The 26,458-nt window shown below is 30.4% G+C and overlaps 1 protein-coding gene across 1 annotated transcript in view; it reads right to left on the reverse strand.

Annotated features, from left to right (window-relative positions):
- Positions 1-26,458, reverse strand: part of LOC143251636 (cytochrome P450 20A1-like) — a 32,471-nt gene that overhangs the window by 4,369 nt on the left and 1,644 nt on the right. The window contains 9 exon segments of the mRNA XM_076502901.1: positions 1,270-1,381; positions 3,157-3,253; positions 3,256-3,276; positions 6,474-6,641; positions 8,205-8,283; positions 14,210-14,377; positions 16,509-16,654; positions 23,462-23,631; positions 25,962-26,011. Of these exon segments, the coding sequence (XP_076359016.1) occupies positions 1,270-1,381; positions 3,157-3,253; positions 3,256-3,276; positions 6,474-6,641; positions 8,205-8,283; positions 14,210-14,377; positions 16,509-16,654; positions 23,462-23,631; positions 25,962-26,011 (1,011 nt within the window).

Raw genomic sequence — 26,458 nt, forward strand, 5'->3', positions numbered from 1 at the left:
GGCAAGTGTGATAAAACTTTGTTGCAATGACATTAAGTATTAAGTATTTGTTCTGTTGAGAAGTAAGTAATACTTCTGAAATAAGGCTTAAACTAATTTCTTGATGCTAAAATGTGCACTTGCACCCTAAAACATATATTCAGTTTTTACCAATTTTAAATCCATCACAGTGGATGTATGTACCCATTTACATACACAATCACTTAAAGCAAATTAAAAGGGAAATATGGTTTGGAACAAAATGACACCATTTTTTATTTATGATTATTTTCTTTTTATAATTTACATTACTTCAAAGAAGTCACATGTGTTAAGACTACCTAATGATAACACTATGTAACACAAATTTTGTTCCAGGATAGCATGTGTTATTTCTTAATTTATTGTGTTGTAAAAGTACAGAATGTGGCCATTATTCCCTTCAAACTTTGCTTTTATGACCTTGATAATGAAATTTAGAAATTAACCTGTTTTCTATGTAAAAACGAGCAAATATGCACATTTTCATTTACATAAGGTCTGAATAAAACATAGGAATCAAGATTTACATGTATTTATAAAGTTAAACAGAAATGTTTAGAAGTGAGTAGTTTTTCGAGATTTGAGACTGTAATGTAAATCACTTTCATGTATCAGCCCTCAAATATAGTCTCCCATCACGTTTTCGTTATATGCTCCCAGATTACTGAAGCAAAGTCTGAAGAGAAAAATAGGTCTTTTCCATTTACTTTAGGCACAAGCAATTGGGAAATAATGCTTTCTGCCCAGGAACAAGAAAAAGTAAAAATTTTGTAACATAGTGTATTTGTTCAAACATGGTTTAAATAAAATGAAGCCTAGAAAGTACTGAAAATAGACCAACAGTGATCAACTAGGAGGCAAAATTTTTTTTCAGCTTGCTCCTCATCATAGTTTATAATTAACAAAGATTAAAATACTGTTTCCACATTAGAGCCACCATTTATTAAGTGACCAAAAATTACATAAACTAATTTATAAATCTACTATTTGACACATCTTTACTTGATCAAAATTGTGAAAATAGGCAGTTCCTTTAATCAACCTAAAGAGAACATTTAGTTAAGTTACTCTGACAGAGAAAGGATTAATAAAAGTTGTTAAAAACTACTATGTTCTAAAGTTTTGGTCCTTACTAATTTTCCCATTATGTTCTTGGTTATTACATTTTTCTAGATTTCACATCCAACAGACTTTTTGCCCAATAAATTTTTTTTCACAAGTAACTGGCAGAAAACAGAAAGAGAATACCTTCTTTGGAATAATATGTCCACCAATTTCAGCATCAAGATCTTGACAACGTGCTGTCCACGGTTCTACAGCTGCCATTCGCAGCGTCTCATTAATCACTTGACGAAGATATCTAAATTTAAAAACAATAAAATTTTAATTAAAAAACAGTGTACAAATATTATCTAACTTTATATTACTGTAATGATCCACAGAGAGATTTATTTTACCTAACAAGATTAAAACCAATATCTTAAGATAATGTTATTCAAATTAACACAAGTGAAATTTTTAAGTGAAAGCTTTAAAATTCTTATATTACCAAATAGAGAAAACTCCTGCTTCATGGATCCAAGAACTTAGCCATTTTTTTCCCTTAGAAAATTGCCTTTCTATGTATAAACAAGTAGGAGTAATATGTAACAAATGAATAAAACCACAGCAGAAAATTTCCTGTGCCACATGGTTGAAATAGTTCAAAGAACAATTCATATCTATGCACATAACCAGTGTATCATTAGTTACTGGACATATCATAAATGTACTTTATCTCCATACACTAAAGTATTTGGGTACTTTGAAAACCGATTTCAATATTTAACTACTATACTCTAGCTCAAACTATCTACTATTAGACACATATATTTTATTAAAATAAAAAAACAAATCTAAATGTGAACAAAAACATATTACAACCACTAGTCATTTTTTCTTAGAACATTTCAAAAATCCTATTAAATTTTAAACACTCCACTTGTTGGTTATCACATTGTTAAATACAGGATAATCTAAGGCAGTGACAGAAGTTCCTATCATCATGTAATTCCACAGATTAGGACACAGAGTTCGTAGCAAATAAAAAACTCTCTTAAATACATTAATCAGAATAACACCAGAGCAAATGCAGTGGTCTACTCTAAAGAGATTTTGTGACTTAAAGCCACATTAGTACAAGAAATGGATACAAGCCAAACATTCTCATTAAAGCAAAAAATAAAAAGGTTACATCAGGTTTTTTTAACAATTAAATATTTTTGGTAAAATAAAAAAGTAAAGGTATCTTTATGTTTTAAACAGCAGGTACCAGCTTTGTCAAATTCTATTTATACAAGGTTTTGAACATTTTAATTAAAACAATTGTTTTATTAATTAAACTCATAAAATGTAAATGCTACTAGCCAAGGAATTATCAATCATTTATTATATTTTTGTATAAAAGTTTAATACCTAATACTATTCACAGAAAAATTAATTAATTAAGAGAAACAATTTTAATAGTTCTTATTTCTTTTTATCTCTCCAACAGGTATCCATAATCAAATATAATTATACAGAAGAAAATTGTATTCAGGGAGTTTCTACAGTGAATTTTGACACATTAATTCCGAAACTAATACTTTTCATTTTTTTGCAACTTTAAAAGTTCCCAATAACAAACAAAATTACAATTTCTGTAATTACACTATTAACATGAGCCAATCTTTTTCAAAGTGTATGCAATTGAACTTTGGACCCCAACAATGACAATAAACGTGTTCGAAAATATGGTTTTCTCAAACTTCAGTTAAATGGAAAAAAAATATAACTCAAATTTGAACATCCATATTGTAAATTCTTCAACTTCAACATCAGTGCTATACAAAACCTAAGGCTTTCAAGTTCACTGTTAAATGGGTGAAGAAAGGAAATAGATTATGATTCACTCAAACCAAGACTGACTTCAATTATAATGGCAATACTTTAGTTGTAAGCTTATGATATAAAAACAAAAATATTTTTTCAATGATAGTACTTTTAAGATATCAGTTTAATTTATTGATTAGTATATAGCAAAATATATTAAAGTGGTGCAAGATTTTTATTCTTTCTACTTGTATAGTAACCCATTCCTCAAAAAGAGTAACTTACTTAAGTTTGGGAAGCACAGTATATGACAGACTGCTGGAACCTACAACATCTTTTAATTCTTTGTACACCTTTTCTTGGACATCTTTGTGTGTTGCCAAAAGTAGATGGCCCAAACCATTGCTAAGGTAAAATAAAAGTTTTATGGGGTTACAGCAAAATCCTACTATTACCAATGAAGTTTTCATGAATAAAACTTAAACTACATGATGCACCAATTACTACTGAATCAGCTTTGACACCAATTTTGAAGCTTTATGATGGAAACAAGGTTGAAGTTTTATAGAAACTGGAACTGACTGAATATCACATATATACAGATGTATGTATATATGTTACCTCTCTCAGCCAAACTGTTCAGTTCACTTCATAGCTTAAAATTAAACAGTAAAAATTTGTAATATATATTGGACTAACTTCAAAGTTATATAAATAGTTCATTTATTATATAATCTAAAATTGAATTTACGTAAATTGACAAAATCAAAAATGAATAATGGTAAATAATTTGTGTGGTTTTGTGCTAAGAGTATTTATCAAATCAAAAGAGTCAAAATTGCAGCTAAACACTATAACAGAATTTTAAATTATCTTATAAGCACAGCAAGTGTTACAATTTTCCTATACTAAAAAGCTATTTCTGATAGGTACTTACCACCTCTCACATAAATAGCTATTCTTGCTCAGTGCTGACCTCCATATACAATTTTGTTTTTCCATACTAAAAGCCTTGAACTCCCACATACCTCAAGATCAACATGGTTCGACTGCATCTTGGATGTAATTCATCATGTGATCACACTCCACCAATAGGAATGTGATACACCTCCTAACACATCTGACTCCCTCTATTCAATTCTACCAAACCATCACTTCAAGTTTTGGCAGAAAATGCAAGAATCTGTTTTCATGTGGTGGAAGGGTGGTAAGTTTGAAAATTATAACTTCCAATATGGTACATTACTGCCTCTTACATAAATAGCTAGAATATTTAATAGGTGAAGGGACAGGTATAGAGAAAGAAAGAAGTATCCTTCTAAAGCATCAAAAGACACTGTAAAAGTGTAAATCCTAGCAGTAGAGGATTATATGTATGAGACGACACTACATCTGTACCAGGTATACTCTTTGCCAGTATGAAAATAGGTGTTGCAGACATGGGAGGAAATTGGTAGGGACATATTCAAAATAGAGAGAACAATGGTTGGATAGTAGGTGAGTGTAAAAGGATTTGCCTCTAGGTGCAGAGTAGCTGGAGTGCAATAGACAGTACACAATGAGTCAACTGCATCTAAAACCCAGCCACCACAAACTAATATCCATACTGTAGCAAGATCAGAATCATACCATTGGTAAATCAGCTACAATTTAAAATGTGGTCACTGGGAACTGATAACCACAAGGGGGTAGAAAAAATCATTCTGCTGCCATGCCAACTACAAACCAAAACCCAGCTACAAGGAATCAATATTTATGTGGAGGTAGACTGGAGGGAATCTCATACCCTCAATCTATGAATGGGACACATGACAGCAATGTGATAAATAGTTTGACCAATCTTGTAACCTGAACTCTGGATGACTGGCATAATAACAGATGTCTGTAAGGTGGGCTTTCTTACTAAACACACACCTGACAGGAAATGTGCCAGTGCAATAACATCATCATTATAAGAAAATCATCAAGAGATAGCATAAGAGGAAGAATTGCACTAATATATGCAAGTTCCACCACTATGATCTGGAGAAAATAAAGAGTATAAATGTGTTAGGAAATTGAGATGCCTATAATATATGGGTGAGGACTTATGGTGATTGTTCACTAAGAACTGATATCCTCCCTTATCTTATACCCATATCCCAATCAAAGAGGTGAACTTCAATTTTGACTAATCACTCCAAAACTACAGCATCCCCTCTGATAAGTCTACACAAAGATGGAGCATCAGTTGGAGAGCATCTTGTCATCAACACCAGCAGCACACTACTGCCCTACTCTCCACTGAATGGTTTTATTATTATTTGTATCATATATCATTATCACATTCAGGAAGATGCCTCCATGGTCCATCACCCCAGCAGTTTGGAACTCAAAAGTGGTAAGGAATCCCATGCTTCACTGAACAAAAACCTATGAGCAATCTTGCAAAACATCTCAATAGTGTACATTTAGTGGCCACGAAAATTATAGTTGTCAAATTATCATGACCTTACAGTTTGGATTTGACCAGTTTAAGAATAACCAGACAGGCACCACTTGTTATAGAGTGGGATCCATAAAGGATAAAAAAGGGATATTCATCTGAAAAGTATGAGGTATATATACAAAAAGTTATCTTAACTATTTATAGTCTCACTGAAGAGTGAGAGATGGTGACAGGTGGAAGACAGTACCTTGAAGATGAAAAAACAGGTACCCAAAGCATATAATTGGAAATAAATGCATGAGGTATAATCTAAGAGCTTCATAAAAAAAGTAACTAATGTACAACAAAGGTGAAATTCAGGTAAGAGGGAAAGTGTCTAATCAGAGTGAAGACAGCAGGAATTTATTACTTGTGAAAAGGCTAACTGAATCAAGAACTGAATCCAGCTGGTAAGGAAGTAAGAAAAATGTTACATATAGTGCCAGAAATGAAACAGCAGGAAAAAGAACAAACAGAGAAGGTATGGGATCTATAAGACCAATGGGATCCAAATGAGATTAAAAGGTGGGAGTTGGAAGGAAACAAAAAAGAAAAAAAAGAATATGCATCATGAGCCACCAAAGTAGAGAGTAGGAAAAGTTGATCCTGAACAAAAAAGACAGATCAAGTTGAAGCAGCTGAGAAAAGGAGATTGTGTCAGCCAGGAACAAATAATCAGAGAGATATGACACAGAGTGACAAGGATGAATAAAATCAACCAGGAAAAATGACTAATGATTAAAGGTATAAACAAGATCCAATCCTGTCTGAGCATATACACAGCCAAGGCAAGTGGATGAGAAACCAGAGACAGACATGCAGATCTGAAACACGTTAGAAGAACAAGGCACAAAATGAGTACCAAATCACTTGGGAAATAAACTTAAGACAATGCCATGAGGGATGTAAAATAGAAACGTGGGCAGAAAAATGCAAAACTTCAATCATGGGTATCATCAGTCCTGGAGAAAAGACTCACCATAGTGTGACAGAAAATATATAGCCCACTGTAAAATGCTATTTCAAACCACATCATACAATAAGAAACAAAAACTGAAAAATTATTTACAAATTACTTGCTTAAGTATTCTTATACATTTGGGTCAATATTTTAATTAGTTTGCAAAACACTTACCAAATACAAGTGAATAATGTTTTACCACAAATACCACTCCATCATTCAGAATTTGTTCTTCTGGAACATTAAGTTCTATTAGATGGTCCAGCAGAATTGGATTTTTCTTCTCTTTGGACTGTCTTGAATGTAATGACTTTCTTATGGTTTTATGCAATCTTTCAACAGCTGTTATATAGATCATAAAAAAAGAAGAAGCACTTCAGAATTCTATCTTAGTTTAATATAATATAATTTAGTTGTAATATGTAAGGCAAACAACAAAAATTAAATAACATTTCATTTATACTTCTAAATAATCTCTACATCTAACCTGATTTTCAATCCCAATCAAACAATGATGCCAGAAACAATACATTTTACAAACTCTATTTGACAAACCTAAAACAATTGGATAACAATTTCAAAAACAAGTGTCTGCATAAAACTGTGTTTATTAAATATCACAAGAAAGAGCTAGAAATGTCAACCTGGTAAAAAGTAATAGTTATTTAACAGCAACCTCATGGTAACACTTGAACAAATTTACTATATTAAAAGAAATCTTTTGATTTTTTTAAACACAAGATTAAACAGCAAAAAGTTAAGTGGCTAAAAACAGACATTTAGAGCAATATTTTAAATAACATTAAAATACAATAAAACAGATTTAAAATAAAATGTCTATAATTTTCTCCATGTGTACAAAAATGCATGTTAAATTTATGGTTCATTTAAAAAAAATCTGAATTTTTCTAATTTCACCTGTATAAAATTCAAATTAAATTTATGGTCCACAATTTCACTAATCTTAAGCAAGTTTCAAATTAAAACAATCAGTTCAGTTACTAATTTTCAAAAGCTGTTCAGTTCTGAAAAACTGTGGTTAATCTTGGTGCTACCAGTAGTCTACTGTCATTCAAATGTTTGGAAGTCTGTTTGACTCCCAAGGTATACATAGTAAGATCCTTTAAAGAGTGACAAAATGGTGAAATGAAATTGACTGAACTATATGGTTTGGTTTGTTTTGAATTTCGTGCAACACTACTCAAGGGCTAGCCATCCCTAATTTATCAGCGTTAGACTAGAGGGAAGGCAGCTAGTCATAACCACTCACCACCAACTCTTGGACTACTCTTTTACCAGTGAATAGTGGGATTGATTGTAACATTACAATGACCCTACGACTGAAAAGGCAGGCATATTTGGAGTGACAGGTATTTGAACCTCAGACCCTCAGATTACAAGTAGAGTGCCTTAACCACTGGACATACAAGCTCTCCATGAGTGTACAAGTACATACGTTTTATATTTATACTAAAATGAATGATATTAAGCAAAATAAAGTGCTACACTCATTAAAAAAAAACCTGAAGAAGAAAATCTACAGGGTGTTGGTAAACAACATGTTGAAAATTGGTTTAATTCTAAATGGAAAACAGACAAAACATTTTGGGCTTTTGTTTATTTGCTTCCACACAATACAAGCTTCTGTAACATATTTCCTCCAAAGACTAGTAAACAACAATAAATTAGTATGTGTTATTTGAATGAACACCTTAAATACAATATCTTATTAATACTCTTCAAACATGTGCACATAATTCACAACTTCTGACAACAGTGTGTAAAATACAAAAATAACAGAAACATGGTAGTTTAGGAACTGTTGTTCTCAGCAACTACATTTATAAGTGCGATTCCCAAGTTAAGCATAGATAAGACTAATAATCTACAACAAATAATCATCACCTTCTAAAAATCTTTCATTTCTGAGACTCTCAGGTTCAGGAATTGATCCTGTCACTCTAGCCTCAAGTTCCATCCAACACTAAATAAAAAAAAAATATATATATATATATATATATATATACACAGTGATGATATATGTTTCTGAATTTCACTTATTAACAGCACATTATGAGTTTCATGAGTTTTAACTGCACACATTAAAACATATACTATCATAAATTTACCATTTTTCCAAGACTGACCACTATATTCCAAATGTGGTCTAACCAGTGACCCATACAATACAATTTAGACTTGTATTCAGTATTTCTATAGATATAACCTAGAATTCTATTTCTTTTACTACTAGCAATTGCACATTGTTTGGATGGCATTAGAGACTGACTGACTATTACACCAAAACTTCTTTCCTTCACAACACTGTTAACACTATTTCCATCCAAATTATACTTATAATTCAAATTATGTTAATTCACATGCACTATATGGCATTTATTATTAAAAAATCCCATTTGCCAGTTATTTTCCAAGTTCACTAAATGATCTAAATCCTTTTGTAAATCAACAGCATCCTGTTCACAGCTGTCAACATTCAAGACCTTGATATCATATGCACTGTTTGTAATTTAATGACCATTCCTTCATCTATATCAAGATTTTCTCTCAGTGAAACCATGTTGGCTATCAAATAAAATTATAAACTTTGTTAAACGACTTTGTAAAGCATCTTTTAGAGACTTTCCAAAACTGATGTAAGACTAATAAACCTACAATTACAGGGATGACTTCTATTACCCCCCTTGAAGATAGGAGTGATATTAGCTAATTTCAAAAATGTTGGTGCTTGTCCACTATTCAAGGACTTACAAAAAAAAAACCTGTGCCAAGTGGTTCACATATCCTTAGGGAAATATTATCTGACCCAGTAATTCTTAATTTTATTTAACAAGCTCAGAATTTATACAGTCATTTTGTTCAACTTTGTTTTCATCTATCAACTCCTCAAGATGAGAGATACTGCATATGTCTTCATTAGTAAAAAAACTGAAGAAAAAAAAGAAATTAATAACCTAGCCATTTCATAATTTGCTTTTATCAGATACAAGTCTTCATTTACCATCTCTCAAGGGTCCTATGTCCATCCTAACATTTTGTTTACGCCTAACATACTTAAGTCTTTACTGTTAATTTTTATGTTTTCAGTCAAATCTTTTCATACATCTTTATACATGACTTTATCTTCAATAACCTATAATACCCGTCAATTTAAATTTCTTAAATTTGGATGCTTTTCTATAATTTTATCTTGTACCTTTTCTGAGCAATTCAATGAGTTTACAAAGTCTTTATTGAGTCAGTTTGAATAAAAGTGATTTACAAGCTAAAAATACAATACTTTTAAATCTAACAGTTTCCACATTTCATTTGAATAACCTCTGGAAACTCTTAAGTGAATATTGCAAGTATTTTCATTGAAATTTACTGTTACTCACTGTAGCAAAATCATCAATGTATGATAAAAATATATTTAAAAATATGAGATAAAATGAATTCACCATTTTGAGAGATTTCTAATTATCTTACACTTACAATTTCAGCTGTTAAAATCAATAAATCACAATGATAGTTCACTGTCCATCTACCATTAATACCAAAACTAAAGTTTATGATTGCATAACATTTACATTTGTAAACATAATTTTTCTAGTTTTAACTTTCTTTCAATAAGTTGTTGTTTATATAAAAAATTCATTAGTCTTTCAAATATGCATTTTAGAATAGAAAAATACACCAATCATTATAAGATAATGTCCAAAATTTCTCTAATTTATCTTGCTTTCTAAAAAAGCTATAAATAAGTTCAAAAATGCATAAGCACTCAAAGCAAAGAACTATGATCATTAAAACCAAATACTTACAGTTTATGTAGGAAAGCTAAATAACAGTTATATAGTTATAAACTTGTCCATTACCTTTGATTAACTACTAACAAAAAGTATAAAAAGTAAGAGTGATGTTTCTCTTATGGGTTTGACAAACTTATCAATATCTCAGTAAACCGAGTAGGTAGAAGGTTAAGGTATTAGATTTCTGTTTTTTTAATTATCTGCAGTTTGTAATTTTAATTAGTTGTACAATCTCAACATTATATTAGGAAAAACATAACATTCATAATGAAGAATTCAGAGCACAGGTACATCAAGACACAGTGAAACTACAAAAACATAACTTAGATAATAAAAACTCTGAATTACACTATGCAGATAATAAATAAATTTAGTATTCTGAAAGTTGTTTAGTTTCAAAGTCTAAATTCAAGGGAGGTCCAGTTCAATCTACACTTCAATCAACATGGGTAATACTGGTTTCTGAGAATTTCACTCCTTATTAGTAACCCTGAACACACATCAACAACAGTGTAGATTGAATTAGATATACTTTGAACTTAGACTTTGAAATTAAACAATTTTAAGAATATTAAGTTTATTTACTATTAACTATGTTTTGATGCCAAATTTATTGACATATGTTAATAAATAATAAATTTTAATCAAATTTCTAATGAAACTATTTAAAAGGTAATGACATGCACTTTGACCCAATTGTATAGAACAAATCAAACAAGTTAGATGGAAAAAAATTATATCTAATAACTGTGTCAACTCACATATACTCAAGAGGTTTCTTCAAACAACAGTAGTTAAAACTTCTCTTAGGGATTGTTTGGAATCAAACACAAAGCTACACAATGAACTATCTGTGATCTATCCACCATGGATATCAAAACTCAGTTTTTAGTGGTGTGAATCAACAGACATACTGCTATGCCACTGAAGGGCACTTCTATTAGAACAACAATGACACAGGATAGCTTCCATAACCAGCCACAAGAATTTGAACATATGGATTCTAATCCTTATACAACCATAATCAAATGACTAATTCTCAGATAGAGCAAGACATTTTTCCATAAATATTCTGGACCATGAAATTGAAATTACCAATGTTATTTTGCCAGATTAGATTAATCTTAAAAGTATGTGAATAGAATTTTAACAAGCTCTGACAGTAACTGTTCCTGTATTTATGTCTATTTGGAACATGTATATTTTCTGGTGAGCTTCGAAGTGTTATAACTTCTGAGCATTCAGACTATTTGTAACTTGGAATTTGAAATGCTGACAATATATATAGCAAAATTCTGTGTGCCTTAGTTGTAAATAAATACTGACTCTAAAAGTAATAAATGCTAATGTTTTAAGATATGGGAAGAAAATTATACAAAAGTTTCTTTAACATGCATTCCTGGTTGGATACTATCTAAGCAAAATTGTCAACTGTTTGTTTCACAGCTAGACCCAGATTATCCTAAATTGTTTTCGAAGTTCATGGACCTGCATGTATTCACTATTTTCAATCCCTGGTTAACAACATATGTATGTAATGACCATGTTCTGCTGAGAGTTTCACCTAGATTAAATGTATATTGGCTTTGTTACTATGAAAGAAGAAATTTCCAAATCATATAAATATCAATAAAATTCAAAATTAACTAAAACTTCATATTATAAATTATTCTAAACTAAATTAATCATGGAATTCAAATACACCTTTGTGCAAATTAATTGAAAGAAGACAGAAAATTATGATTTTTTCAATTTTTTGCATTTTATTTCTGAGAATCCAAAAATTACTCACAAATTAATACATGATATGACCACCTTTATTTTTCAGAAGATCATTAATCTGCTTTGGCATAGAGTCCACGAGTTGACTGCAATCTTTACTAATTTTTGGATCGTGGTACTACACCTCAATTATGGCCTCAATTAGCTTATCTTTCGCAGTACAAGTCTTTTCTCTGAAGTATTTCTTTACAAATCGCCCAAAGATTTTCAACAGGATTTACGTCCGGAGAGTTTCCAGGCCAGTCCAGCACCTTTATTCGTGTTGTATTCATAAAATTCTTCACAAGTTTTGATGTGGGGCACGTAGCCAGATCTTGCTGAAAAATGCCAGATCCATCTGGAAATCTCTTTTTCAATTCTGGAATGACTCTTCTCTGCAAAACTTCGATGTACTGTGGTCCTCGCATTAAACTTTCTATGATATGCAAGCCTCCTATGCCACAGTAGATGAAAAAGCCCCAAAACATCTTTTTCAAGGGATGTTTTACGAACTGATTGATGCAAGATTCTTGAAGTTTCTCACCTGGAGATCTGCGAACATGCAGACTTCTTTGACCCTGTATGAAGAAATGAGTCTTGTCACTGAATAACACATTCCTCCATTGTTCTTGCATCAAGTTTCAGACCCCACTGATACCATTTTTTTTCATTGAGTTGGTAAGAAGTTGTGTTTTGACTGGTCTCCTTGCCTTTCTAATGCAATTTCGAATGACGTAATATTCCTCAAAATTTCATCATATATCCCAAAAATAGATCAACCGTACTGCAAAACACAGCTAATGATGCTGTCTGTGTGAAAAAATGACTATTAAAGGAAATCAGTGGGTCCAGCGAGCCTACACGAGCTGCCACACTGAAAATATTGTAAAATAACCATTTGTTTCAATTAATTTGCACAAGGGTGTATTTGAGTGGCAATTTTTGGTATCTTTTTTATCTCAAATAAATTATTTTAAAACACATTCACTACATGAACTTATTATGTAAAAACAGTAACTTTTACAAAACATCTTGAGCATCAAATATTTCTTTAAATACAAATAAAAGTGCTAACACCACTGTTAACAAGGTGTTTAAATTTGAATTTGAATTCCTGGCAAGTTAATTCTTCTTCTCTTTAACTTTATTCTCATTTGAAATCTTTATAGATTATACTTCTAATCTCAGTATAATGTTTATATCTTCACAAAAATCTGTCAGTCTTTTAGTTAGCATGATGTCTTTCACATACATATTTTTTGTTAAGTATTTTTAATAAACTAAAAGAAAGATTTGTCTATGAATATAGAGTATCTGTTTTGAATAGTCCATGTTCAGAATCATTTTCATTTTAAGGTGAAAAATACTTTTCCTCATCTCAAAAATCTCATATTTCCTTTGCGTAATTCATAAGAATTCATAAATATATTTCAAACATATTTTTTCAGTAAAATTTTGTATTTTACATTATGCTTTCTACCCAACCTTAATATGGGATAGGTAAATTTGATCAATCTCATAGCTGCCAAAAAGTAAATTTAAATTACCTTTTTTCTTTCTAGAATTGTAACATGAAATAATACTTGTTTATCCTAAGTAACTTTAAGCTCATAACAGTATACATCTATTTATAATTAAGTTTCATTATTTTATTTTCCTTTTGATTGCCATAACTAACATGTCTAACTACTTTTCACACCATCATAAGTGGTAAATTACTTGGGGCATATGCATCTAACATTATCCTCATGCTGCTCACATGTGTGCTTCGTGCTTCATTAAAAATTATATTATTATTTTTACCTAATCTGAACTAACCTAAAAATGTCCCCATTTTGACATATTAGTTACTTTTATAATAATAAATATAAAAACAAGAAATGAAGTACTTACCTAACCTTATTTTTGTTGCTGTTGACAGTCAATTATATCTAAGCCTACATATTTTATACAAATGGTATCAGTGCATCAAATATTTACATTTAATTAAAAAGTAGTTTAATAAAATTTTGAGAGTAAGATGCAAAAGCTTTGTCATGCATAGTTTGAGATGCCCTGGACAAAAGAGATAAAAGTCTCTTTTCAAATCCTTACTGTCTTAGATGAGTTGCCTGCATTAAAATAATTTAAAAGTTGTATTTGTTTGAATATGTTTTTTTATATTTTGGAAGTTGACTGAAAACACACATCAGTTTTAAAATGGCAATTTTATACTTAAATTGGTAATTATAAGTTATATATATTTGACATCTGAAATGCAAAATATTAATTTATATTGTTAATTAATGAGAGAAGGTGTTATGTGAATAAATCATAAAAACTTGTTTATTTTCTTACAATTTCAAAGTTGAGGCTAAATTCCAAAACTTCTTTTCCATCCAAGAAGTAATCACCAAAACCAAGGTACATACAAGCTTTCATACACAAAGCCATCACATACTGAAATACTGGAATATGCTGTTCTGTAGGTAGTGTAGTCCATTTCTTGATTAACTCATCAGCAAACTAGGAAGCAGATGTTTTTGACATCATTAAATAGCTTTCTATTACAAATTCAAACTCCTACTATAATGAGTATTTTAAAATTAAAACTACAAAGCAAAACACTAAATAAATATGTGACAAAATATTCAGTAGTTTCATAGCTCTCTTTCTTTGTTCATTTTAACAAATACAACTTGCAATAGAAATACAAAAATAAGTATATATAATTTTCTCAATATTATTTTACAAATGATCATTCTACACAGCATATTTTATGCTCAGAGCATCACTTAATTATATTACTAAACTCTTCTGTGAAATTTATATTAATCTGGTAAGTTACCAATTATTCTGATTTGAAACATTATGTAATCAAATAATGTGAAAACAGGTGTATTAAGGAATGCATCCACATGAACAGGTTGTACAACATTACATCAGCAAACAAGTACACCAATCTTCATGTCTAATGGATTTTATATAGAAATAATATCTGTCTATTTTGTCAATACAAACCTAATCAATCCCAATTCAAACACATAAGAAAGCATTATTTTAAGGATTTCATATATCCTTATTTACACTGGAGTACATTGTTACAAGGAGCAGTAATAACTACAGAGCTCTCTCATGTTATATTAAAATGATTTGTGAACTTTATCGGGTTTTTATAATCCATATCACCAGGTCTGGTCATACTCCATTTGATGACCACACACCTTTACGATAGGTCTGATAAACAGTTATATTGTAAAAAGCTCTATTAAAGAGTTGTCATTTCCAAAGTACACCAGTTCTCTGTGCTTGCTTTACATAATTCATCCAGCATACAGTGCCATTAAGTGCAAGAGGTATTCCTGAATTGGAAGTTTATAATTCCTAATCTGAATACATCTTTGTGATTGAGTGTATAAATACTCTGTGTAAGAAAGGGCTTTGCATATCCTTCTCAAATCAGTTTCTGTTATTATTACACTACTTACAAAATGCCATACAATGTCAAAATGTAGTTCTCATAAATTACATTTCACTTGTGACTTTGTATCTGCTGTGGTGCCATATTACTTGCTGAGTTGCACATTAAAAATTGATTTTATATAGCATACTCACCCATCTGTACCATGCACACTTTAATGATGTGTGACCTTTCAACAAGTGTTAGTGAAATAAGTTAGATGTAGTTCACTAAGTAGCTGGTGGCATGTTTTCTTTATTACATGAAGAAAGTACTAATTTATTTACTAAACACTGAATGAAAAACATGTTTTTATATCTCTTTATAACAAAATAATGAACAGTTGTGAGATTCTTTTGACTTTTTTGGTATTATCTTATTTTCTTTATTTTCTTACTCATTGAATAACTTGAAGCTTTAAAATTGCTTACAGAAATACACTGACAAGTAACTTATAAAGTTATAACCAACATATTAAAATAATTTAAACTGGATATTAGGCAGACCTAGCAAGATATTTTTAGGATTATTACCTGAATTACTAGTTTATACTATACATGTGAGAATAAACTATACATTTTCTGACTGATTCCTTCTGTGATTTGCATTACCAGCATAATTTCATACCTTCTAAACTCTAGCTTTTCCTTATCACTTGTTATACATATGTTTTAAAACTTTCACTAATACTTCATTTTAGGTTAAAAATAAATCAGTACTAATGCTTTATTCCTTACCACATACTTTTATAAGCTTAATGCTAAGACCTATTTTTGTTTCTGTTTCAGAACTTCTATTGCTCAACTGGATTATGTTCAGAAATTATAGTAATTGATAATTTATGAAGGAAACTTGAAAAAACTCTTACAGCTCTTGGAAAATAAGTTCAGTTTAAAATATTCTTTTTTTTTAACATAAATTTATAGCTTTCCATGTTCATAAACTTTGTAATAAGATCAAATCATCTCCTTTTTTTACATTTCCATTGGTTTAACATTTAACTTCTCAATCTCTTGTTAAGCTAATAAATAGGTTTATGATGTAAAAGTGTGAATTATTTACTGTTTACATGAATTACAGTTAATTCCCTGAACAAAACAATGCAGTTACTCTTGTTCTATCACAAAGGACATACAGAAGTAAACAAAATTTAAAGAATTAAACATCTTTAAAGCATTTAACTTTTCTTAAACTGACCTCTTTCAGTTGAGTAAATGTGAATTCATTGTTCATGCAACAAATGATCTTGTCAAACTGCTGTCTTCTCTTTCTACCTTCTGTACCATTTGAAAAAAGCAGACTCCCATCTCCAGTAATAGGTTTGTACAGTGTGAACAAATCCACTGCAAAATAAAAGTGCATTTAATCAAAGTTAATTATATCTGCTTATGTAGATAAAAACTAAAAGTTATATTTGTTTAGATATACAATAAATATGATCAATAACAATAAAATGAACATAAAAATCTTAAAATTAATTAAACAAATGGCAGGAAAAATATAAATTTTATTTTTGCATCAGCTTTCTGCATATAAATTTCAAAAAAATCAGATACTAGTTTCAGGATTTAGTCTTCACCAGAAATGAAGTAACAAAATCAGTGACATGCATGTATGTTTAAATATTAACACAGTAGCTACTTTATATGCAAAAACGGTCGTTTGGGTTGAGAAAATATTTTACATAGAAGAGCGAACAACGTTTCGACCTTCTTCGGTCATCGTCAGGTTCACAAAGAAAGAGGTAATGGACCGGAAGCTGACCACATGTTTGAAAGGTGTTGTGTAACTGAGTGTTGGAATGTAGAGGGCGGTGTTAGATGTTTGAATATATAATTTCTCGACATCACTGACAGTAGCTACTGCTCTTGTGTAATTAGATAAATTATTTTTTCTTTCGGGATAAAAACCAATTATAATTGAAACAACTGTAATAAGTAGTATTGAAAGACAATGCATTTGATAAACTTTAATAAGTTTACAGTAGAAATTGTTTTAATAATAAAAACATCTCTATCTTCACTATATTTATTATAGTAGAATTATTGCACTATTAGCCCTGATGAAATCACAATAGTGAAATGTTGGCTGAAATTATTGCACTATTAGCTCTAATGAAATCAAAACAGTGAAATGTTGGCTGAAATAAATGTTTTTTTATAATTATCAAGAGAATAAGGTAGTTTATAAAATAACTTTATAATCAAAATATATTTCAGATTATATTGTTATAATTAGTTTAAAAGTATACACAAATAATAAAAATATCACACATAGTCAGAGAAATGACTGAAACATTTCAAAGAAGGTCAACCATATGAATTTGGAAGGAGAATTTCCAGACTTACTTAACGTAGTTTAGAAAGAACTGAAAACTGCAATTGACCAGATAAATAGTTTGCAACCTTACTGCAATGTTAGAGAAAAGATATTTACCCAACCTAAAACAGTAACTTAGTCAGTGGTAATACATGCCAAGGAGCTAATTTCTAAAATTTAGAAAATGTTCTAAATAAAATTTGTTTTTAGCTTTTTATTCTTCATTTCTCTTAAAAATAAGAATGTTACACTTTAAATATTATATGTTGACTGTTCTGAGTGCAAAGTGATTTTCATGTCAAAATTAAAAATACTTTATCTGAAAATTTTCAAACTTTATTTGCATAATCCCTCCTAAGTATTGTATTTATCTTTAGCTGATATTTTCTCCACCCTGAATTTATAAAAGGTTAGTTGCATTGACCAACATTATAATCACCATTAAAAATTACAAAATAAATCTAAATTACCTTTTTTTTTCTTTCTATCTTGATTTCAAATTATCACAGGATACTACTTCTGTTTATCCTAAATAGCTTAAAACTCCTAACAATAGACAATTGTTTCTACTTAAGTTTTATTAGAATATTATAGGGTGCTAAGGAAGAGAGCAGACATTGAAAATTTAAGCTCTTATGGATTTCTGAAAATTATCTAATATTAATATCATAATTTGTAGTAATTTGGGTTAAATAACAAAAGAATAGCTAGATATGGTAAGATTGTTAAAAAAAGTAAGACAGTCAAAGTTTAACTTAAGAGTTTAATGGTGTAAATTTTACTACAATGTTAAAATAGGCTTAGTATATATAATGGTACTTTAAGTATAGATATATTTCAAACAACTGGTAAATCACAAAACTAGTTAAATATACATTATTTACTATATGAAAAAATCTAAAAACTAGTTTACTGTCTCTGTGTTTTAAGGATTAACTTGTTTTCTTGAACTCATATTCATTACTTTAAATTCAGCCTATAGATAGAGGTGGGTTATAATATCAGTCATGCTAAATACATTCTATTAGTAACAAAACATAAATCAAAGACCACTTATTGTCACTTTTAGTAAAGTTCTATTTCTATGTTCAATATAATTAAAGATAAAATTTATTATTTTATTGTGAAGACAAACTAGTGATAAAAAACTAACATAATTGATCTTAAATACTAGGCTTAACAGTAACAGTGTTGACAACAGGCTGCTGGTATTTGGTACTAAGTATTTATTTTCAGGCTTTAAGTATAAATACAATGATTAGGTCTAGTGTAAGGAATAAGCATTCACAATCTGTTAGATGTAATGTGTGCAACGAATGGGTTTTATTTGGGAATTTGAGAGTAATGTACTTTTAAGATAGCTAGTAATGAAGATTTTAAATTGTGTGTTGAGTTTGTACATTGTAAACTATCATAATTAAAGTAAAGGCAATAGATAAAGAGAAGACTATGGGAAATGGCAGCAGGATTTCAAGAAGAGCTCAAGCTTTTACATGTAGGAAGGTATTTCATGTTTATTGGCACAAAGCTACTAGACTATCCATGCCAAACAAGATGTAGTATACTATAATGGTATATGGAAATGAAGGTAAAAATATGTAAAATTAAGAACTGCCAGGAAAACTGAAGCATTAAGTTCAAACTTGCTGTCAGTCACCTGAAGTTGACCTTTCCAGTCTTGGGTTCAGGTCAAAATAAAATTAAAATGTGTAAAAGAAATCATGCTAAACCAGTATACAGTCAAATAAAAACCTTAAATTAAGTTAAAAATAATGGCTCTTAAAAATGTAAAAACATGAGAGAAGTGGCCAGTATCACCTATGACATTGGCTAATGTCAAAGGCAAACCCACCTTTAAAATATGTTTAAAATACAGTCGTCATTCTTGGTTGTAACAATGGCATGTTAATAAAATATGTTCAATTGTGACCTGAGTGCCACACAGACCACACATTTGTGCATCAGTACCAGATAAAAGGAAGTGGTGAGTTAAAAATCTGTGATCAATGCATAGCCTAGCCAAAACAACTTCCTCCCTTCGATCTTTACAGAAGCAAGATGGCCAAAGAGCTAAAGAAGGCTTGATTTGAAAAAGCTTGTTATTTCATTGCTAACTCCAGGTCAACTGCCAACTGATATATAGTCGGGTTTTGATAACTGGACTATAGTCCATGTATCTTTTACATGTAAGGAATACATCAGTTAACAATGACTTTCAGGTAATTAGAAAGAGTATTATTAAGGCTAAAGGTAGAGAATGTAATTGTAATGCTCCTATTCAATTTAGCAACAAGTTGCAACCCTTACTTTCTGCTGATAAGGAGATATTGGAGGGAAGAAAAATAAAAGGGCCAGAGAAGGATGTGGATGATAAGAAGGTTATAATTATAAGTGAATCCTTGACCAGGCATGTGTGTAGGATAGTTTGTATGGTAAACAGGGGCATAGGTGAAGCACATAATTACCAGAGCAGGAGATATAATAAAGGGGGTTATCAGAGATGCAGTTGTGATTCATGTAGGGGCTAATAATGTAGGAAAGGGTAGGTTAGAGGAGTCAATAAATACAAGAAATTGATAAAGGCATTTTAAGAAGAAAAACACCCATAACTTCATTTTGTCAGGGAGACTGCCCAGAATTAACTTTGGGGATGAAGTTATGAGTTGGTCACTAAGGCTAAATTCTAGGCTTAGGTTAGTATGCAAGGATGAGCAAATAGGCTAATTGGACTTGTGGAATTGGTTCAGGAGAAGGAGCTACCTGGAACAAATGGTTTACATTTAAATAACATAGAGACTGCCTTGTTTGCAATGGCTATTAATTTAGCTGCAATGGAAGTTTCAAACCAGAACTAAACAATGATGAGGGCCAGTATAAACTAAATACAAAAAGTATATTATAATGTGTAGCTTACACTAAATTCTATACTTCTCAGAGGGACGATAAATAGATTAGAAAAGAGAAAAGACCTGGAGAACAAATGTCATATTGTTCATACCATGAGAGATTAATTTTTTTTATTTCCTTCATAAATTAAGAACTTAAATCTTATACTAACATTTTATTTACTATCTATGTTGTCAAGTTCATTTACACATATTTATAATAAAACAGTTTAACTGAAGTTTGAATGTAACTCTGTGAAAGACTGATATGCACACTTTGATCTACCTGATGTGAATGGATTAAACATCCAAGGAACACATGCTACACTTATTTTATTTTAACTTAATAAAAATTTTTCATATTGTGTCCAGTCTCTTTGCTTCCTTTTACATTAACTCAATTAAGAACTATTCCATAACTAATATCTTCAGTAGATCTCCTGTTGTCTAAAAGATCTATAAGAGGCAGCTCTAGAAAGTTCATTCAATTCCACCTAAACACATCATAGCAGAATGATATATATATGGAATTTATATATTTATTATATATCCAATTTAAATACAAACTAGTTTCAATATTTCACAATGTTTGTTTCAGGTAGAAAGACACTGCTCATGTTATAATGGAAGTTTGAAATTCTTGAATGGCACATGACATCAGGATAAAGTCCAACTTAAAGTGACCTTCATATTGAAGCTTGGCAATCTATCGATTAGTTGACTTTTCAGAATTCTTCTCTCGACATAATTTGTAGTTCTATGGATTGGCTTAGCTGATGCCCAGCTTATTTTATGATCAAATTCTCTTAATAGTGGAAAATAGCATTATTTGTTTGAGCATTTTTAACAAACTTTTTGTGTTCTGCTAGTCTGTTATCTAAACTTCTACCCATTTCACCAATGTAAATTTTTTTCACAGACAGAAGGAGACCATAAAGATATCCTTTTCTTTATCTTGGAGTGCAGACTTGTTTCAGAAGTAAGGAATTTTTAATGGTATTGAGATATTTATAAACAACTTTGAAATTGTTATCTTTCAGGCATCTCTCTAAAGTCAAATATTAGAAGCATAATTTACACTAAAGATTTTTATTTTTATTTGGAAATGTTTTTAAAAAAAGGAGATAATTATTGGTTTCACATTCAAGTTTAAACATAGTAGTACCATTAAGTTTGTTAATCCACTCAAAAAAAAAGCTTTAAAATCATTTATATTATTTAGCCAAACAGAAAATATGTCATTAACATATTGGAACAAAGAGATTTCCTTTAGATTCTAATCCACTGTAGAATGTAATTCACTATCAAAACAGTCCACGAAATTACAAGAATTGGGAATAAGGGTTGTCCATTGTCATTCCATATTTTTGTCTTTACTACTTTCCAATGCATATGAATATATTATCTTTAACACACACTTTCAATAAGTGGAATGATAAATTCAAATAATTTTCTTTTTGAGAAGTCTATTATTTCATCAACTAATATGTTTATAAACAAGGGATCAACAAAAATTACCATTCCCTTCATTTTTATTACTTTTTTTTATTCTTTTGGCTAAATCTATATCATTCTGAATATGTGATTATGTGAACTTTCTAGAACAGCAGATATGTGCCCTACTAGCCACTGGATAACAGATAAGCAACTGATCCAACAATGGAAATAACAGGTTTAAGAGGCCAACCATTCTTATGCATTTTAAGCAAAGAGTACAAGTGAGGTAAAGAAAACTTAATCTGTTTAAGAGAACTAGAAAATCAGCTAGAGTTTTCTATAGAAACTTATTAAATTCAAATACATTATGGAAAATTTGTTTGTTTGTTTGTTTGTTTTGGAATTTCGCACAAAGCTACTTGAGGGCTATCTGTGCTAGCCGTCCCTAATTTAGCAGTGTAAGACTAGAGGGAAGGCAGCTAGTCATCACCACCCACCGCCAACTCTTGGGCTACTCTTTTACCAACGAATAGTGGGATTGACCGTCACATTATACGCCCCCATGGCTGGGAGGACGAGCATGTTTTAGCATGACGCGTGCGCGAACCCGCGACCCTCGGATTACGAGTCGCATGCCTTACGCGCTTGGCCCATTATGGAAAAAGTGGATCCATTCTAGTTTCTCATAAGCATTTTTGTTTTGCAATAAATCTTTCAGTTAGTGAATTTAACAAAGATGACTATTTTATTTTTCTCAGATTTAGTTATTATGACATCATTATTATTTTTCAACTTTCTTCAGGTTTCTATAAAATAATGAGGAATCTTTAAGTCTTCATTTTGATTGTGAAAAAAATGCAGCTATTAAACATCCAGTTAAAAGTTCAAATCTTCATTCTTGCCTTTTGTGGATATAACAACATCCAAGATTAAGTCAAGGATAATGTTAACATTCTTAAAAGAAAATAAGAAACCACAACCTAATGTTACTTTTTCTCAGTCTATAAGAGCATATGATGATATTTTTGCAATAACCTTATCTAACTAGAAAGCTTTAAACCACATATTACTTTTAAACAGTTTAGCAAGTTGTTTTTTGTTTTTTTAATCTTATCTCTTCTTACCCTAATTCCCTCACAACGAAAGTGCCTTCACAGTTTTGAATAAATATCTAGGTTGGATTGTGTATGTACATGCTTCAAGTTTTCTTACAGTTTTTCAGAATTGTAAAAGACCTCATTAGAACAAGATTTTATATTTTCATTCTGCTGGTTTAAAACCTATTTCTGCAGGTTACCAAATAGTAATTTTTGATTCTTTATATAGAGTTTTGGCAGCAAGGTGTTGGGATAATTCCATGTTTTCAAACATTTTGTTGCTGTAGCTTGTTTCTTTAACAATGTAATACAGTTTGGTATAATTCTGTTAAGGTGGATTAAAACCTTAAGTTTATATAGATTTTCGATTTATTTGGGACAAAAACATTTTCCAAATTAAAGTTTGGCATACCTGGTTTATCAAAAACATGTAACTGTTGCTCAAACAGTTCCGGAGCTGCAATACTAGCTGTTAAGGTTGAGCCCATCCAGAAAGATGCTATTGGTCCATGTTCTTCATGCAGATTTTCAAGAAAATTATGCAAGCTTCCAGCTTGGAGAATATCTGGTACATTTCCTTCTCTAAAGTATGCAGAAATTGAAAACATTTGACAATTTACTTTAAACAGAAAACTTGAAATATGCATTTAAGAAATGATAAATTAATGTTATATAAATGAATGAATACGAGTTATTGGGTCAAGCATCGTCTAATATATTAATAGCTTAGGAAAAAATAGGTCTATGGCATAAGAAATATAGAAGTGCAGAGACTTAGTGTTAAAAAATCTTACATGTTAATATATCATTTGCATTATGCCAGTAGGGAGAAGAATAATTTTCATGCATTAAAAGTAAATTCCCCAGATCTACAGGTGGGCTTTTACAGGTACTTACTAACTGATTTAATTCATGGGCTCATTAACTAATTATTACATGCTGGCTACAATTTCTGCCCTCACCCCACAGAAATAGAAAAAGGATCTGTGCTACTTTCTATTACACTCATACAAAATACCAGATAAATCATATTTATACATATATTTGAATCTCCTATATTCAATTAAGTTATTTTAATGTGTAGCTTATCTCCTCACTGTTCAGTCACACCAACCTCAACATATCATTGAATAAAGTAATTGAATCCAAAGTAACATGAGTAGGTCAAACAATATGAATACATTTTGTAAATGACTAGCTCAGTCATGTAACAATCCAGACTTGGAAACTTCTATTTTTATTTCTAGTAATGTAATGAATATGAAAATTACAGTTAACAACATTTAAAATTAAACAGTTATAATTACTTACTGTAATATTTACAAGAAAAAAAGAGCACTAGTAAACAGGATATCTGCCTTTAATATTTCTTTTTTTAATTTATTATTTATTCAGTCATACCACTTGCATATTCACTTACTTTAGTTTTCAACATTAGAAACAGATTTTTCTTGAGAATTCTAACCTCTAAACAAGAAAGCCCTGATTCTGTAACATTCTATAAGAGCTGCAGGTGTCCTAAACAATACTGACTTTGGTTGAATCAAGTCTAAAGAATACACACATTTTTAGTGTGTAGAAGAAATAAAAAATCATGAAAATTTACCACAGAACAGGTAATCAACATGAATATTATCACATAGTTTATTGGCTTAAAAATGATCAATTATTGGCTGAGGACTTAAATGGATTGCTGTATATACCAACAGTATTAATTTCAGAAAACCTCAGAAAGCTTTTGTGATAGTTAACAGCCCAATTAAAGATGAACACAGACATTTAATGTTAATTTTTGACATCAAATGGTGGTGTAAAGACATTCAGATGTTTTTTTATTAACGTATGAAAACTGGTGAGAAGGTTCAAATCTCCTGGTCTCTTCCATAGATATGTGCCTACTTGTACAATATTGATTAATATTTATGTATTTATAAAAAAAAATGGCAGAGGTGATTTAGTCATCCAGATTCATGTCCTAGATTTGTGTTTGCTTAGAGATATGTATATACAAGTTTAAAGAATACAGTTCTTAATCTCTAGAAAAAAAGATAAGGTCCAGATCTCTTGCTTATCTCTGCCTGCTTATACAAAAGGAAAGAATACATATTTGCAATAATTATAAATTAGAAAAAATAGCACAATTGAAAAAAAAGCATACACTTCAGTTAATACTTAATTAGCCACCAATTCCCTTCCCTCTACTGAGCAGTTCAAAATTAATGTCACTGGCATCTAGTCTTAGCAGTTTTGCCATAACAAAGACAGCAAGCAAGTTCAGCAGCAATGTGAATCAAACCCAAGACACTTCAAAAAATGAGTCCCTCCCTCCAATTATGTAGTTTTTGTCTTTAACAATAAACAAAGACAATGGCAATATTTCACTTACTTGGAACAATTCAAAAGAGTAATAAACAAATCAATGAATTTTGATTAATTCATTACTTTTATGACACTTGATTTAATCAATAATTCATTAGACATCTGTTGGATTAACCAGACACTACACTTTTGAATGGTTGTTTATGACAACATTGACTAATCAGTCAGTCTACAAGACACAAGTTGACATAATCACTTTCATAAGTAATTAATTCTATCACCCAGCTCTGCTTACAGATGTTCCTAAATTAAAGATAAAAAAAACAAACCCCAAATGATTAGAATATATAAAATGAACATGCATACACAAAAATATATTAATTTTGACAGACATAGTACTGTGCACTAAATTAACAAAAACACCCCGGAACAAATGTTACAATAAAGACTAGGAAACTAGTTTCAATATTTAAAGGTGTCTTCTTTTTTCAATTCAGAAGATGCGAGAAAGTCTTGAGAATAGCTTTTTTTGTCTCTGTATTAATATTTCACATCAAAAGTGTAATTTGTTTCAGTAATTTTTACATACTTACTTTGGGTCAGATGGGTCCATTCCAGGAATGCTAGTTGCTTTGGCAGAACCCTAAAACAATGTTCACACAGCATCTTTAATACATTGAATAAAAATCACTGAATGCAAGTATTTAATCACAATGGTTGTGAACATACTATAACACCTGTTCAATCACTTTTTAGTATTTTCAAGTATATTGTAATGTAGAAAACAGTTAACATGCTGCACAAGTCTAAGATGTTCTTCAAAGTTTGATTAGTACTACTACTACTATAGTTGTGGTTCAGACAATTATTTGTACAACTAGTTTAATTGTGAATTGTAATCTTTTTTTCCTATTTAAGTCACTACACCACATACATTAAAATCAGTTTTAAGGTTTTTAAGTACATAAAAAACCAACAGCCATCTACTTAAAAGGTATTATACATACAATGCTTGTGTAAGACATTTCAACTGGTGAATACTAGATTCATATAATTGACAAAGGGTCGTTCCATGTCAAATTATCCAGAT

This window comes from Tachypleus tridentatus, chromosome 6 (assembly GCF_004210375.1).
Source record: "Tachypleus tridentatus isolate NWPU-2018 chromosome 6, ASM421037v1, whole genome shotgun sequence".
Taxonomy (NCBI): domain Eukaryota; kingdom Metazoa; phylum Arthropoda; class Merostomata; order Xiphosura; family Limulidae; genus Tachypleus; species Tachypleus tridentatus.